Source organism: Saprolegnia parasitica (assembly GCF_000151545.1).
Source record: "Saprolegnia parasitica CBS 223.65 unplaced genomic scaffold supercont2.126, whole genome shotgun sequence".
NCBI lineage: Eukaryota > Oomycota > Saprolegniomycetes > Saprolegniales > Saprolegniaceae > Saprolegnia > Saprolegnia parasitica.
In genome coordinates this window covers 56,984-76,502 of record NW_012156520.1, presented here as the reverse complement: position 1 = coordinate 76,502, position 19,519 = coordinate 56,984, and the positions used below count along the sequence as shown (strand labels likewise).

The 19,519-nt window shown below is 56.1% G+C and overlaps 7 protein-coding genes and 1 pseudogene across 8 annotated transcripts in view; 2 read left to right on the top strand and 6 right to left on the bottom strand.

The window, feature by feature from the left end:
* Positions 1–857: 857 nt before the first annotated feature.
* On the bottom strand, positions 858–1,287 carry SPRG_13775 (hypothetical protein; the record flags this gene model as incomplete). Its single annotated transcript, XM_012353529.1, has 2 exons — positions 858–1,098; positions 1,262–1,287. 2 exons carry the CDS (start codon positions 1,285–1,287, stop codon positions 858–860), a joined length of 267 nt encoding a protein of 88 aa, XP_012208919.1.
* A 1,177-nt stretch (positions 1,288–2,464) lies between these two features.
* On the top strand, positions 2,465–4,248 carry SPRG_13774 (hypothetical protein). Its single transcript, XM_012353528.1, has one exon. The coding sequence runs from the start codon at positions 2,474–2,476 to the stop codon at positions 4,172–4,174; it is 1,701 nt and encodes a 566-aa protein (XP_012208918.1). The 5' UTR covers positions 2,465–2,473; the 3' UTR covers positions 4,175–4,248.
* A 2,759-nt stretch (positions 4,249–7,007) lies between these two features.
* On the bottom strand, positions 7,008–7,079 carry SPRG_30179 (annotated as a pseudogene). The gene has a single exon. The product of its transcript is annotated as a tRNA-OTHER (tRNA).
* A 254-nt stretch (positions 7,080–7,333) lies between these two features.
* Positions 7,334–7,896, top strand: SPRG_13773 (hypothetical protein; the record flags this gene model as incomplete). Its single annotated transcript, XM_012353527.1, has 2 exons — positions 7,334–7,821; positions 7,884–7,896. 2 exons carry the CDS (start codon positions 7,334–7,336, stop codon positions 7,894–7,896), a joined length of 501 nt encoding a protein of 166 aa, XP_012208917.1.
* A 724-nt stretch (positions 7,897–8,620) lies between these two features.
* Positions 8,621–10,446, bottom strand: SPRG_13772 (hypothetical protein). The gene has a single exon (XM_012353526.1). It carries the CDS (start codon positions 10,388–10,390, stop codon positions 8,687–8,689), a length of 1,704 nt encoding a protein of 567 aa, XP_012208916.1. The 5' UTR covers positions 10,391–10,446; the 3' UTR covers positions 8,621–8,686.
* Positions 10,447–14,033: 3,587 nt separating this feature from the next.
* On the bottom strand, positions 14,034–15,374 carry SPRG_13771 (hypothetical protein). The gene has a single exon (XM_012353525.1). It carries the CDS (start codon positions 15,355–15,357, stop codon positions 14,053–14,055), a length of 1,305 nt encoding a protein of 434 aa, XP_012208915.1. The 5' UTR covers positions 15,358–15,374; the 3' UTR covers positions 14,034–14,052.
* Positions 15,375–16,569: 1,195 nt separating this feature from the next.
* SPRG_13770 (hypothetical protein) lies at positions 16,570–18,225 on the bottom strand (the record flags this gene model as incomplete). The annotated part of the gene is made up of 2 exons (XM_012353524.1): positions 16,570–16,621; positions 16,652–18,225. 2 exons carry the CDS (start codon positions 18,223–18,225, stop codon positions 16,570–16,572), a joined length of 1,626 nt encoding a protein of 541 aa, XP_012208914.1.
* A 514-nt stretch (positions 18,226–18,739) lies between these two features.
* SPRG_21337 (hypothetical protein) overlaps positions 18,740–19,519 on the bottom strand; it is a gene marked incomplete at both ends in the record, with an annotated part of 1,181 nt that continues 401 nt past the window's right edge. The window contains 2 exons of the mRNA XM_012353536.1: positions 18,740–18,976; positions 19,000–19,506. Of these exons, the coding sequence (XP_012208926.1) occupies positions 18,740–18,976; positions 19,000–19,506 (744 nt within the window). The remainder of the gene's footprint in view (positions 18,977–18,999; positions 19,507–19,519) is intronic.

Below are 19,519 nucleotides of genomic sequence, written 5' to 3'. Positions count from 1 at the left end.
TGACGAAAAACAAAACGTACGCCTATATGGTGGGTAGTGGCGGCAGGGCGGCGACCGTCAAGAGGCAGGACCATCATCTCTACGCTACACCGAGGCCATACCGGTATTTATGGCCTTGGCTACACCGATTTTCTAACTTGCAACGCTTATAGTACTATTGAACGTCCTGTACCATGCAAATTGTATCGGTGACCACATCGACGTCTGGCGTCCACAAGCTCCGCCGACGGCTACGCGCACACTTGTGCTAACGTTAAAAAATGTTAAAACGAAGCAAGTGTCTTCAGACATAGTACTCGTACCCTACAAGTTTTAACACGACTTTATCAACTGCCGAATTGGGAAAACCAATTCCAATCAGTGAAAGACGTAAAAGGCCGAGCGAACGACGGAACATGTCAAAAGAGATAAAGCGCGCGCGGGCCTTGCTACCGCTGCTACGTCACTGGCCCTGGCTTACGGACTCGGTGCGGTCTGAAGACGTGGAAGAAGTTTTTGGCGCAGAAAACCAAGTGCACGAAGAGCAATTGAAGAAGAGAAGAGAATAACAAGGGGGCGCGACGACCCCCGTAGCGTCCCGATGTTATTCTCTTGTCAGTAAGCGATCCCGCCACGCCACTCCGGCGCCAAGAAACTCTTGTCTACCCCAACACTTCGAGCTCCTTGTTCCAGGAGCGAAAACAATATCGACCCTGGACGGTAGTCAGGCTCTGCACCACGCCGCGCCAGAACCATCAAGAGGTAAGGGATATAAGAATCCCTTGGTCTTGGCGATGAACGCTTCTTTGATACTCTTTTATGCTTGTGGCTCGAGAGAGGATGCATAACGTGGTGTTTTTTGGAATAATGAAGTGTTATTAATTGAGAATAAATCGAAGCGATAGCCGATGGGGCTCTGGCGCGGGTGCTCTGCAGCCCGAAGCAAGGCTCATTTTGCGCTGGAAGTAGCGTTCGCGTCGCTTGGCCTGGATGACGATGCGCTTCTGCTCGTACTTGAGCTTGAGCTTGGCGAGCACCTTCTGTCGGTGGTTCTCATAGTAGACGCGCGCACGCTCGCGGTTCTGCTCTCGCTGGACCACGGACGGCGTGCGGCGTTTTCTCTTGGTTGGAGTTTGCATCGACTGCAGAAAATGCTCGAGTGAACGACCGTCGTGTCCTACTGCACCGACGGTGACACCATGTGTTGTGAAACCGCAGAATTTGCTCACGTAAAGCGATCCACTTCAACGAATTTACAGATGATGGATCTTTGTGGGTGCACCTGGGTTCCGAGCCTTTCCTTCCCATCGCTGTCCATGCCCCAAGCTCCGTCGACGTCACCTGTCACGCAAGCGTGAAAGGTTGGGACAGTGGAGAGGTCGATGGAATATCATTTTCTACTTTAAAATACAGGAAGATTATCTCGGTCACCCGGTAGTACTTCCTCGGTTCTACTACAAACAGTAAACGACAAGCTTCAGCAGCAGGCGACGCATCGTTCTTTAACGTGTACAGCTGTTGTGAGACTCACCCATTTTTGGTCGGCATAGCGTGTGTCACGTTCGTTACTGGTGATCAAACCTTGACGGCCGATGAAGGTAACGTGGCGTCAAATGGTAAATCAGCACGTTCTATCCAGACCACAATACATAGATGTGCAAGTGCCTGTCCACGAAAAATCCCGTTTCTATCCAAGCTCGTTCAATCTGGTCAGACACCTTGCGTCCCGACCAATTTGGCGGCGTGAAGATAACTCTCAAGTGTTGAGAACGACTCCTTTTGGCGTATCAAGCTCGTCACCTCCAGACCGCGTGGGCTCATCTCTAGAGCACATCAGTGGGCAAGACTTTAGCCTGCAAAACTGGGCCAGTGATGTGCATTGTACCCTTTCGAACCTCCAACATCAACGTTCATCGATCACGTGGTGGCATATGGCAAGCGTACAAAATGCTCAACAAGAGTGGCTTGTTCACCTTCTTGTACACTTCTAGCGTTATCAGATCAATGCGAAGCAACTGAGGAGCAAGCCGGTGGCTCGACAAACGATAGAGATACCCACCCACGTCCATTGAGCAATTGGGAGCTCCTTCGTATGAACCAAACGCCACAAAGCCGCAGAGCACCAAGATCGCCCGATCTATCAGTTTTGAGCCTGCACGACAGAATTGTGCCGTTCGTCAAGAGCTTGGTCGTTTACCATTCCATGCAACTCTACGAGCCGCGTGGACTGCAGCATGTGGTATTGACAGTGAATGGCATCTGGGTACACGCCCGTGCCTGATTCGGCCGGTTAGACAGGACGACACGACGAAAGGCGTTGGAAGGTGACAAAAGTCCATTTCCACTTCAACAACATTCGTTTTATAACGCGAGGTGGCGGCAACCATCTGGCGCGGTGGCCCGTCCACGAGCACCCGAAATCAGATCCGAGTTTTCGTCGACCGATACACTTTTCCCCAGAGCTCACTTTTCAATTTCCTGGTTGAGCGGCAACATGAACAACACCAAGGAGTTTGTGACGGCCCCCGATCGCCTCTCGTACGTGCACTCGATCGACAAGGCGGCGGCTGCCGGCGACGACTACGAAGCCACCAAGACGCCCGGTGACCTCGAAGACGGCGCGCTCCGCGCCGGTGGTGTCCCGGTGTACACGTCGGCCGAGTGTCTCTCCATTCTTTTCCAGTATGCGATGATCGGTATCGTGTACGGTGGTGTCAGCGCCATGCGCTACGCCGTCGTCAACGGCTACTTTCAGCTCGAGACGAACGTGGCCAACTCGGCCAAGGCGCTCTTGAACCTCGGCTGGTCGCTCAAGGTGCTCTTTGGTATGATGAACGACTGCTTCCCGATCTTTGGCTACTCGCGCAAGCCGTACATGGTGCTCGGCTGGTTCCTCTGCTCGATCGCGCTCCTCGTGATCGCCATCAAGGACCACGGCGAGGAAGGCTCGCAGACGGACGGCTCGGTCTTCATCCTCCTCGCGTCGATTGCCGGCTTTTGCTACGTCATGGCCGACGTCGCCCAGGACGCGCTCATGCTGGCGGTGGCCCAGCGCGAGCCCGACGCTGTCCGCGGTCGTCTGCAGTCGTACTCGTACGCGACGCGCACGGTGTTTTCGGCTGCTATGCAGGCCGTCTCTGGTTTCGGCCTCAGCTCGAAGCGCTTTGCCGGCGAGTTTGACTTTGACATTGGCATCAACGGGTACTTTTGGATCATGGCGGTTCCGTCGTGCTTGAACGTGCTCGTGTGCTGGTTCTATGTCAAGGACGAGAAGCGCACGCGCATTCCGCTTGGCATCTACTTTGACCAGTTCTGGACGCTTGTCCAGAAGCGCGCCGTGTGGCAGGTGCTCCTCTTCAACTTCCTCTTTGGTCTCTTCACGTCGATCGGCTCGACGGCCGGCGACTACGTCGGGCTTTTCTGGGCAGGCGTCGAGAACGTCAACGCGCAGATCATCGGTGTCGTGAGCCAGCTCCTCTTTGCCGGTGTCCTTACGCTCACGGGTACCTACGGCACGCACTGGAACTGGCGCTTCGTGCTCGTCATCACGATCCTCGTCACGTACGCGATCGACTCGGTCTGCCAGTTCTGCACGATCTACGCCGTGGTGCGCAACCAGTGGTTCTACCTCGGCGTGCCGCTCATCGAGATGGTCCCGGTCGGTATCAACTTTGTCGTTGGCACGTACGTCATTGTCGAGCTCGCCGAGGTCGGCAACGAAGGTGTCATGTACGGTCTCTTGACCACGGTGGCCAACCTCCCGGGCACCTTTGGCACGCTCCTCACCAACATCATCGACAGCCAGCTCAACTACAACGTGGAACTCCTCGAGGCGGACGCTCCGGAGACGCGTACCCAAGTCGCGTACTCGTACATCATTGCCTACTCGTGCGCGGTGCTCGGCTGCTGCTGGGTGTTCCTCCTCCCGCCGCAGCGCGCGGCCGTCGCCGAGCTCAAGAAGAACGGCGGCAGCCAGCCCAAGGTGGCCGCGCTCATCTTCTTTGGCCTCTTCATGGTGCTCCTCACGTCCATCACGGGCAGCTTGATGTCCATGTTCAAGTCCACGAGCTGCTTCCGCATTGCCGGTGGCCGCGTGCCGTGCGCGGAAGGCACGCCGCAGACGTACCTCGCCATCATCTTTGTGCCCGGTGCCATCGTCGCGGCGGCCACCTTGTACAAGCTCTACAAGAAGTAGAGTCGTGTCGATCTCTCTCGTACCATTGTGTTTCGTTTGTTCATAACGAGTTGTGTCGTGTCTTTTTCTTCTAGTCTATTTCATGTCGATGGTTGTCGCAAAATTGTGTAGCGCAATCGGTGGCGCTACCGTACGACGGGTGCCTTGTACGGTGGTGCATCTCGGAGACGTTCTGTACAATGAAAGCCGCTCTGGAGGCCTTTTATTTCTTGCCCAATGTGCATCACCAGGTCGCGCGGTGAATCACACTAGCCCTGAGCGACTGGAACCGCTGGACGGGAACGACTTCTCTGCCCGAGCCGCGTACACTCGAATTTCCGTTGTACGTCTTCTCGGGATCAACAATACTAGTAAAGGGAATTTCAAATTGACATGTGAATCCAGATCTTCTGTGGAGCTCTTCTGTTTTTGTTGTTGATGTTGTTGTTGCAATGACTTTTGAAATAAACTAGTATCAACACGCAACTGTATTAAGATAGCGGCCTTGTTATGGGCTCGTGAGGCAAGTCGGTGCGTCAAGCAAGTACTGTAGCCTGAGTGATCTTGTTGCGAGGAACGAGGTTACATTAAGGGTCAGCACGGAGAGCGTCAAGCGACTCGGCAAGCGATGGCACCGCGGCGCGACGAGGCAAGTGCCGGACGTGCAAGCGTGTTCTCATAGTTGCCTTAGTCGCGAGCAAGGTGGCGGGAAAGTTCGACAGCGTTGAGCGGGAGGCTCGGTCGTTGTGTTCGAGCTAGAGATAGTGCCAAACGCAAGCGCGCAAAATCATGCAGAGGGCAGCAATGGACGACTTGAGAGCCGAGTGGGGGCGGCGTCCAAGAGGAAGCCAGCGAGAGTCGGCGGGAGGCACCTTTGTAACCGGTTGGTCTTTTGGCCGAGGTCTTTTACGGATAAGGTCAACTTGTACGGATATATTTTCCCACCCAACTTTTACGCAATATGACATTTGTGAACGGAGACATCGTGCCTCTATAACTAGATATACGATTTTGGAGGCTTGTACGCCTCCAAAAGTAGATTGATTGTCAACGCACTCGCGTAAAAGAACTGCGGATCTATAGCTTTGTCGTCCGTAAGATGTCAAAGGATGCTGCATTAGCCAAATATATCGCAAACACGAATAATCTTACCGAAGCTCAATCCAGTCCATGATGCCAGAAGATAGAGGCAGGACGACGGTAGGGGTGAGTGCTGGTTACGAACTCGGCAAGATGGCTAATGGACATGGCTAATGGACATGTTGTGTCGAGATGCAAGCACCGAGGGTGCTTGGCGCGAAGCACATCGTATGGCGCTTGGCGGAAGAGCAGCTCGGGTCGCAATGGCGTCGAGGTCGTCGGCTTGTTGGAGGCGAAGCGAGCTGCGGACTGTTGGCTATGTCGCTGTGAGGTACTACTACGTCGGATATACCGAGCGGTAAAGATGCGAGTTCGAATCCCAGACCGCGTGCAATTTTGGCCGCGTCATTCCTGATTTTTGCCCACTCGATGAAACAACCTGCGTGCAGTTGACGCTGCAGACACGGTGGCAAACCGCGCGTTTTAATACATCAAGGACGATGTCCATACATACTACGATGTTTGATCTTCGCCCACGCTCTTGGGTCGCTTGGTGCTCGTCATATCCTTGAAATAATGTCGCACAGGAGGGCTGGCGCGCGCCTGCGGGTCATCGCGGACGAGATTCTCCGGCTTGGACTCTGCCGTGGCTCTTCCTCGCTTCGCTGGTCTTGCCTCGAGAAGGCATGTTGGAAGCGTGCCCTCCTTTGACGCTGGCGACTCCTCGGTCGGGAGAGAAGCTGTCGGGAGAGCAGCGCATGAGAGAGCTTTGACGAGATCTTCGAAGCGTTTCTCTAGCTCTTCATAGCGTCTGTGGGCTTGGGCCAGATTGGCCTCGAGCGAGGCACTAGCGTCATGCTCGTTGACAAGCTTGCGGCGTAGGTCAAGAATGACGTCTTCTTTGACCTTGAGTGCATGTGCGGACTCAGCATCCTTTCGGGATGCGTCCGCTAACGCACACGCCATTGCAAGGTGGGCAGCAGTCGCGTCGTTGACAGCAGCGAATAGACATACTGTGGCCTTGGCTCGGTCGTCGTCTCGCTCGGTTCTGCACCGGTCTCGCTCCCGTATGCACTGATCGAGGGACTCTCGTAGCTCGCGCAGCTCAGCACGGACATTTGGCTCTTCACGTGCAGCGACACCGCCGTCGCCAAGACCCGCTGCGATACCACGGGAACGACGAGTGACGCGTATGCCCCCAAGGTTGGCCCCGGGTAGGGTCGCCGCACCAGCTCGTGAACCCGGATCGTCTACTGGGGGCGTGGTGACAGCACGCGCGGCTTGACTTGCATCCTCCTTCTTCATGCGGGTTGAGCAGTTGAGGCACGCGAAGATGCTGCGAGGACGGTACATCCTCACAGTGATTCCTGCGTTCTCGCAACGTCTCGATTCGCCGCGCGTATTAAGAGTTGCTTCGCATTGCTGCTCCGTGGAGGACATCGGTGGCGCCCACGAAACGTTTCTTTATTAGTTACATAACAGTCCATGACGGCATCGAGGGAACCATCATCATATTTTTTCACGCACTTGGCCGATTTCCGTGCTTTTTCTTTTGGCCGCTTCGTTGTTGTTGAAATGGGTCAATTTAATTTAATGAGCAGAGCTCGCTGGAAGAAATTGTCTCATCTAGGTCTGTTGTTGGAGTAGCAGCTTTCGTCATCATGGGTTCTGGGTGACACTTGCGGAGGTGGCCTTGACGACCCATCTGGTTTCGGCCCTGTTCGGATACATCGCGCGACGCAGAGAGGAGGGGGGCGGAGAACGGAAAAATGCGCGCGCGCAGCCGGGCTCGAACCGGCGACCTTCGGGATGCGAAGCAGAAACTTTACCAACTGACCTGGGGCGCCCCCCCATTTTGGCCGCTTCGTCACGATCCGGTTGTTTGCAGGGAAACCCAGGAAACCCTTGAAAACCACTATCCTGCGTTTTGTGATATCAAAACTGCTAGAATGATGGTAAATTGACGAACATTTCTAGATTCAAAATCGATAGCCTTCGACACTCGATACGACCCACCGCATCCGGATCCGGATAGATACATATTTTTAATTCGAGAGGAACCTGTGATCATTTATCGTCCCCTGTCATTTTCCAATCGTCATGGACGCCGCAACTATCGACCGGCTGAAGGCCTTCGTCAAGAAGCGCCGACAGCGCCGCATTTCGCTTGAGGAGAAGCTCGATATCCTCTATATGCACGCGGTCCTACGCGAGTCCCAGACGCAGGATACCGCCGGTGTCATTGCGCGCCAGCTCGGCAGAAGCACAAGAACTGTCAAGGAAGTCCTCTCCGAGTTTTTGGCCATCGGCGATCTCACCGTCGCAGAACCTCCGTCGAACAAGACGCACCATGCATCCCGTGTGCCAAGAACGCCTGCTGTGCGCGCCCTCGTCAGGACCTTTATTCGCGACCGGTGTGTCACCCGCACACGGACGGTGGCCAAGGACGTTCTCGCGCTCCTCGAAGACAAGGGCTACATTACTGGCAACAGCAATAACACGAAAGACTACACCAATCGTCTCCGTGTAGTTCAAAAGCTCTTGGCAAAGGAGGGCTACTTGCGGGGAAAGCGCCGCGGCGAGACGACGTACCTTCAGAGATTTGGACTGCAAGACCATTCACGACACGATCGAAGCGTCGACGGCGAAGCTGTTCGCACTAGACAAGGCTCTACGCGAGTCTGAAGAGGCCGCCACTACAAATGGCCCCGACGACTCTGCCTCGAGCAACGACGACGGCGACAGTTCAACTCTCGGTGATGAGGGTGATCTCGATTAGAAATGCATGTCGTTAGAGTGACGGTAACTACCGGTACATGGCGTCAACTCGGTAACTGCATGTCGTTAGTGTGACCGGTACCCCTCAGTTTTGTATACCTTTAATACATGATAAAATATGCCAATGCCTGAGGTCGTGGTCGGTCCGTGTGGTCGCTTTATATTATCCTCCGACACTTTATTATAAAATTTGCGAGTACGTCCTGGTTCCCTCGATGCCGTCATGGACTGTAAATGCAGACAGCATTTTACAAACGATATACATAAATCATATTTAATTTCTGCCGTGTTTGATATACAGTATACGGTACTGTCTCTTAAGAGAAAACAGTTTACGGTCTAATCAGAATAGTATTGGCGTTTTTCTTCCTTGGAGTAGAGATACAACGACGTGTCCTCAAGCGCGCGCCAAAGCAAACTGGTCAGCGGCCGACGAGAACATCTCAAGTTCAGCCAATCAAAAAAGGTCCGTCTATAGGACCTGGTGCGACCTCAAAACCTTAATGGACCAACCGGTGTGAGCAAAAGTTTTGTTTTTTAGTCCGTAAACGTGGTTTCCACATTGAAAACTTTGTCACGTTGCTACAAACGTCAAGACAAATGGCATGTCTCTTGTATGCAACTCTTGTTGAAACACGACACATTCGATTACAAAGTTGTTAGCGGGGTCCTCATTTACTTGGCGAGAAAGAGCTTGTAAGCGGCACCAAGCGCCGCAATGGCACCGGGCACGAAGATGATGGCGAGGTACGTCTGCGGTGTGCCTTCTGGGCAATCGTCGTCACCGCCAGCGAGGATAAAGCAGTTGGTGGTTTCGAACATAGACATCATGCTGCCCGTGATGGACGTGACGAGGACCATGAAGAGACCGACAAAGATGAGCGCGGCCACCTTGGGGTAGCTGCCGCCGTTCTTCTTGAGCTCGGCGACGGCCGCACGCTGCGGCGGGAGGAGGAACACCCAGAGGCAGCCGACGACGACAAACGAGTACGAGATGATGTACGAGTAGGCGACTTGGTTACGCGTCTCGGGCGCATCGTCATGGATGAGGTCCTTGCCGTAGTTGAGCTGACCGTTAATCATGTTGGTGAGAATCGTGCCAAAGGTGCCCGGGAGGTTCGACACCGTAGTCAAGAGACCGTACATGACGCCTTCGTTACCGACCTCGGCGAGCTCGACAATGACGTACGTTCCAACGACAAAGTTGATACCGGACGGGACCGTCTCGATGAGCGGCACACCGAGGTAGAACCACTGGTTGCGCACCACGTCGTAGATTGTGCAGAACTGGCAGACCGAGTCGATCGCATACGTAACGAGGATCGTGATGACGAGCACGAAGCGCCAGTTCCAGTGCGTGCCGTAGGTACCCGTGAGCGTAAGGACAGCGGCAAAGAGGAACTGGCTCACGACACCGACAATTTGCTGGTTGAGGTTTTCGACTTCGGCCCAGTAATAGGCAATGTAGTCACCGGCCGTCGACGTGATCGACTGGAAGAGACCAAAGAGGAAGTTGAAGAGGAGGACCTGCCACACCGCGCGCTTCTGGACAAGCGTCCAGAACTGACCAAAGTACGTGCCAAGCGGAATGCGCGCGCGCTTCTCGTCCTTGACGAAGAAGAAAATCACCACGACGTTCAAGCACGACGGGATGGCCAGAATCCAAAAGTACCCGTTGATACCAATGTCCCAGTCAAAGGTACCGGCAAAACGCTTCGAGTTGAGGCAGTAACCGCACACAAACTGAATGAGGCCGTAAAAGACCGTGCGCGCCGCGTACGAGTACGACTGCAGACGACCGCGGACAGCGTCGGGCTCGCGCTGGGCCACCGCCAGCATGAGCGCGTCCTGGGCGACATCGGCCATGACGTAGCAAAAACCAGCAAGCGCCGCGAGGAGGATGAAGACCGGGCCGTCGGTTTGCGAGCCCTGCTCACCAGGGTCTTTGATGGCGATCACGAGGAGCGCGATCGAGCAGAGCGTCCAGCCGAGGAGCATGTACGGCTTGCGCGAGTAGCCAAAGATCGGGAAGCAATCGTTAAACATGCCAAAGACGACCTTGAGCGACCAGCCAAGACTCAAGAGCGCTCGGGCCGAGTTGCCAACGTTGGTCTCGAGCTGGAAGTAGCCCGTGACGATCGCGTACCGCATCGAGTTGACACCACCGTACACGATACCAATCATCGCATACTGGAAGAGGATCGAGAGGCATTCGGCCGACATGTACACCGGGGCACCACCGGCACGGAGCGCGCCGTCTTCGAGGTCACCGGGCGTCTTGTTGGCCTCATACTCTTCAGCGTTTTCGCCGGCCGCCTTGTCGATCGAGTGCACGTACGAGACACGCTCGGCCGTGATGAATTCCTTGGGGTTGTTCATGTTGAACGGGTACCGAGGAAATTGCAAAGTGAGGAAGAAGGCGTCGAGAACGTCTCGCGGGCCATCTGAGTCGACGACAATAGACGTGACCTCGTTGGCGCGTTGTACCAACGTGTTCTTCTACACCCTCCCTGCGCGCCTCTATTCACGCTATAGACGATACCGTTCCTACCACTCAACGAATACAATCGCGAAATCAGATTGCACGATGGCGCAGAAGACGACGACGTCCCTTTCTTTTTCTTGTCGCGCATCCTCGCAGCTCCCTTTTGGAAGTTAGAACCGACGTGGCGCGACGTGAGCCGGGTTTCGGATCTGAGTTGCGGACGTGTCGCATATTCACCAGTGAACGGCAACGTTCTTGTTCAAGTGGGTCGTCGATTCCAATCAACAAATCGACGCTAAAGAAAATGTCGTACTTTCTTTGGGCTGGCCACGTCCCTTGATTTGTCCGAGCGCAGAAGGAAGGATCACCGACATGGATCTCGTTGCATATGGAGAAATCGATCGATAGTTGCTCTACTACCCACGTATTGGCGTGAGGGCGCATCGACTTCGACGCACCCAAGTCCGTGGGCGCAGGTGGCGTAAAATACGATGCCAACATATGTTTATGCGTGGGCTCCTTCTGTGCGGCTGTCGAGTCGATAACGTGCGAGCGCAGGCATCGAGTCCCACGCTTCACCTTACGACGCCCACTTTCAACCCAGGTCCAATCCTTGAAGTCTTCTAACGCCCATGTTTCCATACTGTAGCCAAGTCGACATTCTATTATAAAAAGTACGTCGTCGCCACCCATGTCGAGCGTATGACAGAAGAACGTGTCCTTCTAACGCCCATTCCCATAACTCGATCGCATGCGCCTGCTCTTCAGGCCTTCGTGGCTTCGTGGCACGTTGGTCCTTGATCGAAGATTGATATGTTGAAAAAACCACGTGGCCACCTCCTCCTAACCTCCAAACCCACGCCACAAACGCGACGAGCTAGAAGGGAAACCAAACGCCAATGGGTGCCGTCGCAGTGGCCGTGCCCAGTGATGTGGCTTGGGCATGATGCCATCGCGTGCTACTCTTGAACATTACACCACGATCTTAAAGCGGGTTTCTAAAATTTCTTGGCTACGACCTTATGGCTACGAGTTGTTTCCTTGGACGCCACGAGGCGTGGCTTTTTGTGCGCGCCCATCTCTGCCTCCGCCAGCAGCGTCGTACCAACGACGACAGGTTTCGCGCCAGTGAACTCGGGTTTGGTCGCACGTTTTTCAAAGGCGATTGCGTCTGAAATCCAACCGACTGCACCAAATCTTCAGCGATGCCGTCCCGCCTCGTCGTGACGTCCAGTGGTAACAAAACACTCAACTCGCGCTCCATGTCCATGGCCAACGCCTCGATGGAATGCGATTTGGATGCTCCATCGTGGACTGCCAGTACACCGTCACCACCGCGCACGAAGCGCCAGCGGCGTCCACCGTCCATTGCGCAGCGCGAAATGAGTCGGCGGCGATCCAAAGTTTATTATGAACACCACAAACACCGCGTCTTGGCCAAACTTAAACTCAAATACGAAAAGCAGCGCAGCGAGATCCGCGCCAAGCGCCGAGAACTCTACTACCAGCGAAAGCTGCTGCAAACGACGACGCGCGACCGCCATTCGTTAGAGTATATTCTCAATTGAGCCAATGTAGTGTTGTTTTTGAGTTCGCCGCGTGCAGTCGGTCGTCCGAGACAAACGAAGGTACGATCTCGTGAGAAAACGACGCTCTTGAGCCCAAGACACACGTACTTGAGAGCACGAGCCGTGTTGGTGTCTGCCTTCCTCCTTGTGATGGGTAGGTTCATTTTGCAGCAGATTCTACTAGTATGGGAATGACCCAAGCTGGCGAGCCCTTCACCGCAACCCACCGTCGTTCTCATGATTCTCTAGCTCGACTCGTTTGCGCTCCCACGAAAAACAGCCTAGTCGATCGGCGAAACGACCCGAGTCCGTCACCAAAACATTGGCAAGTGTCCAGGTTGCTGCAAGATGACATTCGCTAGCGTGATGGTCGACACAACCACACCTAGAGCCGCACGCTGCCGGCTTCAAAGCTGACGTGCTCCATACAAGCAAGCAGGGTCATCACATCCTTGGCATTCTGCGCAGGACGCCAAGCATCTACCGACGGCGTTACTATTGCTCCTTTCCTCGTCGACGGCCAACCAGATCGGGGACATCGAATGCAGGGATGTCCTACTTGCCCAGTAGTAGACGAGGTGGGTTCGCTATGACGTTACGGCCTCTCAAATGCGGAATGGCGTGCGCTCTACACCCTGGGTTGGTTGCTGTCTTGTTTTACTGGTTGTCTGGTCTCCGATTGTTTGGACCTGCTCGTCCTATTGCGCCAAGTATCTCTTTCTCTTCTTGAAATGGCCAATATCGTCGTGTGTTGAGCCCTCTTCAAGGACGCCTCTGTACGAGTTGTATCGCTCCTTGACGCAAGTGATGGCCACATTTACGGTCTTCAAGTGTCGAGTCGGTACGCAGGAGCGGGAAAAAGGACGCGCGGCTGATTGCATCAGGAGATTTGGAGCCACAAAGGAGGTAGCTCCATCCCCGAAAAGACTCTCGGGCGTCTTTTATATTGCCAAACTTTCAAGCCGCATCTACGGTCGATCGTATTGTAGTCAGCCGTGTTGCACGCAAAGCTCTGCAGGAGGCCCCATAAGCAAGCACCGGTCGCGTTGTACGTACATATTATCATAAAGTACAATTTGTCTACTCCAAGGGAACACGCACAGTCAGTCGCTGCAGAGCGACACGAACCGCTGGGACAGCTCGAATCTTTAGTCGGCTACAATAACCGGTTAATGCTAGCCGGCTATTCACTCTAGCAGGTTCGTCCGGTTACCCCAATCGCAATGTTCTACCGGAAGGCACAGCGCAGACGTACACGTACAGTACATGTACATCGCCATCATCTTTGTGCCATCGTCGCGGCTGCCACCTTGTACCCGTACAAGCTCTACAAGAAGTAGAGTCGTGTCGATCTCTCTTACCATTGTGTTTCGTTTGTTAATAACGAGTTGTGTCGTGCTTTTCTCCAAGTATATTTGTCTATGGTTGTCGCAAAGTTTAGTGCAATCGGTGGAGCTACCGTACGACGGGTGCCTTGTACGGTGGTGCATCTCGGAGACGTTCTGTACAATGAAAGCCGCTCTGGAGATTTTTTCTTCCTTGCCCAATGCGATCCAAGCCGTCGCTAGGTCGTGATATCGACCTCGTTGCGTTTGAAATGAAAATTGCCAAGCGTTGACCCCTTGGTAGAGGACGCTGCGGAGAGCACGGCTGGCGAGGCTGCGTCGCCATCCGAGGCGTTCAGCGGTCGCGAGGGGCAAGATTTATTGGAGGCAAACGCCAGCAATAAGATCGTAGTGTCATTTCGAGAGCAGTGTACTGTCGAGTGGAGCCTCATGCGCCAAAACACGATCGATCTGGCGTGCGGGCTACAGAAGCAGCAGCGATGCGCGTCTCGTTGTTTCTCCTTTCAATAATACCTGTCGTTTGTGCATTCATTTACCAGCTTCATCGTCTGCAATACGGCGGCTGTCTCTCGGCCCACTAGGATTGAGTCACACTAAAAACACAAATCAACTTTTTACAGTTTACGCAGATCCATCAATCACTTAGGCACACCAGTACGAGCCGTACGAGCCCGAGAGGTACTCGCAGTAGTCCTGGTCGTAGTACGAGCTCAAACAACCGCCAACAGGCGGGTAGTAGCAGCCCTTGCAGTCGCACTTGCCGGTCGGCTTCTCGGTGGGCTGGCTCGTCGGCTTCTTTGTCGGCTTGGGCAACGGTTGCTTGGACGTCGGTTGCGGCTGGTTGGACGACGGCTGCGGTTGGTTGGATGTCGGCTGCGGCTTGCCGGTCATTGTCGGGTACGACGGGCGTTCGGCCACGTTGCACATGCCCTTGCCGCCGCCACCGCGCTTGAGGTACATGTAGCCCTTCTCGCCCCAGCCGGTACCCCACGAGTTCTTGATCTTAAAGTGCTGCTGGCCGTCTTTCGTGCCATAGCCCACAGCGATGACCGCGTGGTCCGACTGCGCACCGGGGCAGCTCTGGACAACGCCGCTCTTGTAGTTGCGCCACACGTTGTTGCCGGCCTCGACGACGACCGTCACCGGTTGCTTGTCGAGCGCCGACTGCAGCGCGCTCTCGCCTTGAATGTCGACCGAGTTGCCGACGCTGACCTTGGTCTTTTGGCAGTTTTGGCACTGACCGTTCTGGTTGGAGCTGCCCGACGAGTACGGAAAACTCGATTCGGTGCAAAGGCCGGTCTGGGCAATGTAGTCGAGCGCCTTGTCGGGCCAGCCGCCCTGGCAGCCATGGCCGGCGCTGGACGCGCAGCTCACGAGCTGCTGCTCGGAAAAGTCGACGAGCTCACCCGTCACAAGGCAGTGCGCAGCCTCGACGGCGCCGACGGCCGCAAACGACCAGCACGAGCCGCAGGTGCCTTGGTTGCGCACCGGCGACATGCACTTGTTGGTCGTCCAGTCGACGTCCGTGGCCTCGCGCTGTGCTTGCGAGAGCGACATCTGAACGTTGTCGGCGCGGAGCTGGCGCTTGGGCGCCTCGTGCTTGAACGCGCCTTTCACAAAGGCCGCAAACTCGTCTTCGGTCATGAGCGCAAACTGGTTGTCGGTCGAGAAGACTGCGCCGCTGTGCTGCTTGTTGAGATCGTCAACGATCTTTTGCGTTGTTGCAAAGCGCTCGAGCTCGTCGTCGATCTCGCCGTCCTCGAGGTTGCCGTGCTCGGTCTTGGGCGGGAGAAAGCCGTTGGCCTCTGCTTGCTTGCCGGCGTGGCTGGCCTTCCACGCCGCGAGCTTGGCGGCGACGTCGACCTTTTCTTGGGCCGAGAGGCGCAGGCCGTGTGTCGCCGACGCAGCGAGGAGGAGCGTCGCAATGCAGTAGGAAGTCGACTTCATGGCTGTGGAGCAAATGTGATAATACCGGTGAGCGTCGCGCGTCCTAAAACGGCAATCTGGTGGGCCCTTACCGCCAGCTTTCCATGATCACATGTGGCAATCATAGGATACCATTGCCAACGCTGCCTTTCTATCTGAAATAGTGTAATACGTGGTCACTTCCACGCTCTGGACAGATATTGTAGCGTATCGAAGACGGAGTTGAAACCCTTGAAACGTTGAATGCAAGCGTGCTTCACAAGCGGCAGTCGAGGCGTGTCATCTGCTACGATGTTCTCGCCCGAGGCAAAAGACCTCCAATTGAACATAACACTATTTGAGTAGAAAAGAGCTGGACCAGTGCACCCTTTCTCACATTGCCGCAGCATTTGTACGGTCAAAAGTACACGCTTCCAGCAAGTCACGTGGCGTTCCAGAAGTGCACGCTCTTGCGCTGGAAATCAACGCTAAGAGGCGGCATAAAGGCGAGTATCGATAGACCTTGGACGATGCTACAGATGCGAGCTTGAAACAGTGTTCCATGCGTTTGCAGCGTGTCAGAAGCCGAGGGTCTGGTAGCCTAGAAATGCGCTGTCCACGGTGCGAACAACCACTGTAGTTAGTGCTGGACATTGCTGATGCAGCCTGTGATTGTGACTGTCGAGGCCAGTCCAGCACAGTGTCTAGAAGAACTACCAGAGCGGCGATGTGCAGTGTTGTCCAGGCGGCAAGAACCAAGGGACGAAATATACCCTTGCAAGAACGTACCGTGACGATCAAAATCTCGTGAACGATGGGGCGAGCAAGGGTTCTACGACGAGAAGGCCTACTGCCCCGCTCTACAGCACCAAGAGGTACGTCCCTGTGATGAAAACGCTGTCGACACATGTAGTAGTATCATGGTCGAACGACGAGACCGCTCTTTCCGCGAAAAATATCAATCTATCAATCTACCCCGTCGTTGTTTCGACCGCGACAACCAATAGAAACGCCGTGCCGAGGATTGCGCGCCAAGACGATGCATGCCCTCTTCCTAATATGTAGTACTAGTAATACATGGTACATGGCGTGTCCGTTGCTTGAGGACGCACGCCCACCACTGCTCCTCCTGCATGGTTGGCCGACCCTTCGCTCAAGGCCGCATCCACCTGCAGCGGCTTTCGCCGTCCGATCTCCTCCATTGCAACGAATCAACAACACGTTCGATGCCAGTCCTATTTGGATGAGAGACGCCTACTCCTTCTTGGCCGCGTCCGTCTTGGCGCTCAGCGTCGGCGTCTTGTAGCTGTAGGCAGCCGCTGCATTGCCATCGTACGCTGTCTGGGCCGCGCCCGTACTGTCGTACCAGACGCCGTTGTGGTACGACCAGCCGGCCGCGTAGTAGCTCGCATAGTACTGCTGCCACTGCTGCTGCGCGTCCCACGTGTAGGCTGCGCCGTACGACGCGGGGTAGGCTGGCGCCGCCGACGGCACCGGGTACGCGTTCTCGGCCGAGCTGCCCACGGGCGCATTGGCGTTGGCTGCCGCCTGCATCGCCGCGGGAATCGGCGCCGACTTGTCGGGCACGATCTTGATCGTGTTGTGCGAGATGATGTTGCCGTTCTCGCCGAGCTGCTCCATAAAGTTGGAAAACTCAGCGTCGTACACGGCCTTGTCCGTCTCCTTCATCGTACAATCGCTCGTCGGATGCGACGTGTCGCCGCAGATCGAGCACTTGACGTTGACGGCCTTGAAGGACTTGTCTCGGTTCGGGCACTCAAACTGCCGGTGGCCTTGCTCGCCGCACGCCAAGCAGTAGTCGTCGTCGCGGAGCGTGCCTTGGATCCGAGCGAGCTCGCGGAGCTGGCGCTGCTTGTGGTCGTTGGTCATGTCGTCGACGGGCACGAGCAGCGCCGCGATCGCGACGGCCGCGCGCTCGACGTCCTCTTCCTTGTCGCCCGTGATGAACACATGGAGGTCTTCGTTCTCGTCGTTGTGGTAGCTCTTCCGGCCTTCCTTGCCGCTACCCCGGCCGCGGATCGCGATGCGGCAGTTGTACTCTTTCTCCATGCGCTTCTGCGTGTGGCCGCGCGGGCCAATGATGAGCCCCATAAAGTTGTACGTCGGGTACTCCTTGTACGGGATCGGGAGCTTGCGCTGGAGCTTCATCTTGAGGTACTCGGGCGGCGGCTTGAAGAGCGGGTTAACTTTCACGAGCTGGTCCATCACGCGCATGCGGTCGCGCTCGTACATGGCGCGCATTCGCATCTCGCGCGTGTTGAGGCGCTTCCCGTTCGAGTCGTACTGCGGCGGCGGCGACGGCGACCGACTCGGGTCCTTCTCGATGATCGCCGCGTCGTACGCGACGGTGGCCATCTTGCGCGCGAGGTCGTCGAGCTTGGCGCGCAGCACGATCGACTGCTGCTCCTCGGTGGTGAGGTACGTCGACGGGTCGGCGCCGGCCGCGCCCGCGGGCGCCCACCGGCTCTTCTTCTTGGGCGCTTCGTTTTCGCCCTCAATCGGGTCCCAGCGGCTGCGCCGCTTGGGCGCCGGCGTCTCTGCAGGCGTCTCTGCAGGCGTGGGGTCGGCGTCGCCCCATCGGCTCTTACGCGTCTTGACCTTTCCATCAGCTTCATTAGCAACCGCCGGCGCCGCGGGAGCAGCATCATCACCTTTCGAGGAGCCGTCCGTAGCGCGCAAGTAGAGGCGGTTCACGTCGCGGTACGGTGCCCAGCTCTTGAGGTCTTGCCAAAAGACGGGGAACGAGCCAAACTTGGCGGCCACGTCCGGCGAAGAGAGATACCAGCGCTTCATGGGCAGGAACGAGATGCGCATCATCGTTTCGCGCTCCTGCTGCTCCTCGTACTCGTACGTGTCGGCGGCGGCGGCGTCGGACCCATGGGCGGCCATGCTGCTGAGGCTTGCGTGTGCTTGGCCAGGAAATTGCGCAACTGGTGGTTTTACATCGCCCAAATGTGGCTTGGTGTTTATATGCAATACAATAGAACGACTCGAGCCGGACATGTCCTCGTTTCAAAAGGTTCGATTCGGACATTTGCCCTAATATGAGGAAATATCGAAGCCTTCGAAAATCCTTGCACAGCGATCGTCGCGCAGCAGGGTTGTAGCAAGCCTGGTCGGTTCCGAGTCGAGACGCAACGACATTTAGTGACGTCGTACGTCATAGACAGAGCAGCAGCATAATGGGCCACACCTCTTTTACCCTCGTACATGGGTTCCAAGCTGGGCTACACACCTAGCCCGCGCGTCTGGACGAGCCATCCGAGCTGCATCATCGACAACTGCATGCGCTCGGAAAGTAGGAAAACAAAAGCTGAGCTCCTTTCGACACCGACATTTTTGAAAATGCAATTACACCCAAGGTAGACACGGCCACAGTCGTCGCGAGCAAGCATGAAGCGGCTTAGACCCGCCAGCCGTTGTCATCGTCGTTGTTCCACGGGTCGTCACTCGGCTCATCGCTCGGCTCGTCGCTCGGGTTGTCGCTCGGGTCGTCCGGCTGCGGCTTGCCGCTCAGCGACGGGTACGACGGCGCCTCGGCCACGTTGCACATGCCCTTGCCGCCGGCGCCCTTCTTGAGGCGCATGTAGCCTTGCTCGCCCCAGCTGGTGCCCCACGAGTTGCGGATCTTAAAAAGTCGCTGCCATAGCCCACAGCAATCACCGCGTGGTCCGACTGCGCGCCAGGACACGACTTGACAATGCCGCTCTTGTAGTTGCGCCACACGTCGTTGCTGGCCTCGACGACGACCGTCACCGGTTGCTTGTCGAGCGCCGACTGCAGCGCGCTCTCGCCTTGAATGTCGCCGGGCGCACCGACGCTGAGCTTGTTCCTCTTGCAGCTCTGTTTGCATTGGCTGTCGCTCGCCGTGTACGGGTACTCGGACGCCGAGCACACGCCGGTCTGCGCAATGTACTGCAGCGCCTTGTTGGGCCAGCCGCCTTGGCAGCCCTTACCCGCGCTCGACGCGCAGCTCACGAGCTGCTGCTCCGAGAGATCGATGAGCTGACCCATGACGAGGCAGTGCGTCATCTCGGCCGCACCGACGGCTGCAAACGACCAGCATGATCCGCAGTTGCCTTGGTTCTTGATGGCCGGCATACACTTGCTTGTCGTCCAGTCCTTTCCGCTGGCCTCGCGCTGCGCCGGCGTGAGCTGGAGCTGGATGTTCTCGCCGCGGAGC

What these genes read in the sequence shown, in the direction of transcription:
- SPRG_13774 (XM_012353528.1), top strand. Translation starts at nt 2,474, where the DNA reads ATGAACAACACCAAGGAGTTTGTGACGGCCCCCGATCGCCTCTCGTAC.
- SPRG_13772 (XM_012353526.1), bottom strand. Translation starts at nt 10,390, where the DNA reads ATGAACAACCCCAAGGAATTCATCACGGCCGAGCGTGTCTCGTACGTG.
- SPRG_13771 (XM_012353525.1), bottom strand. Translation starts at nt 15,357, where the DNA reads ATGAAGTCGACTTCCTACTGCATTGCGACGCTCCTCCTCGCTGCGTCG.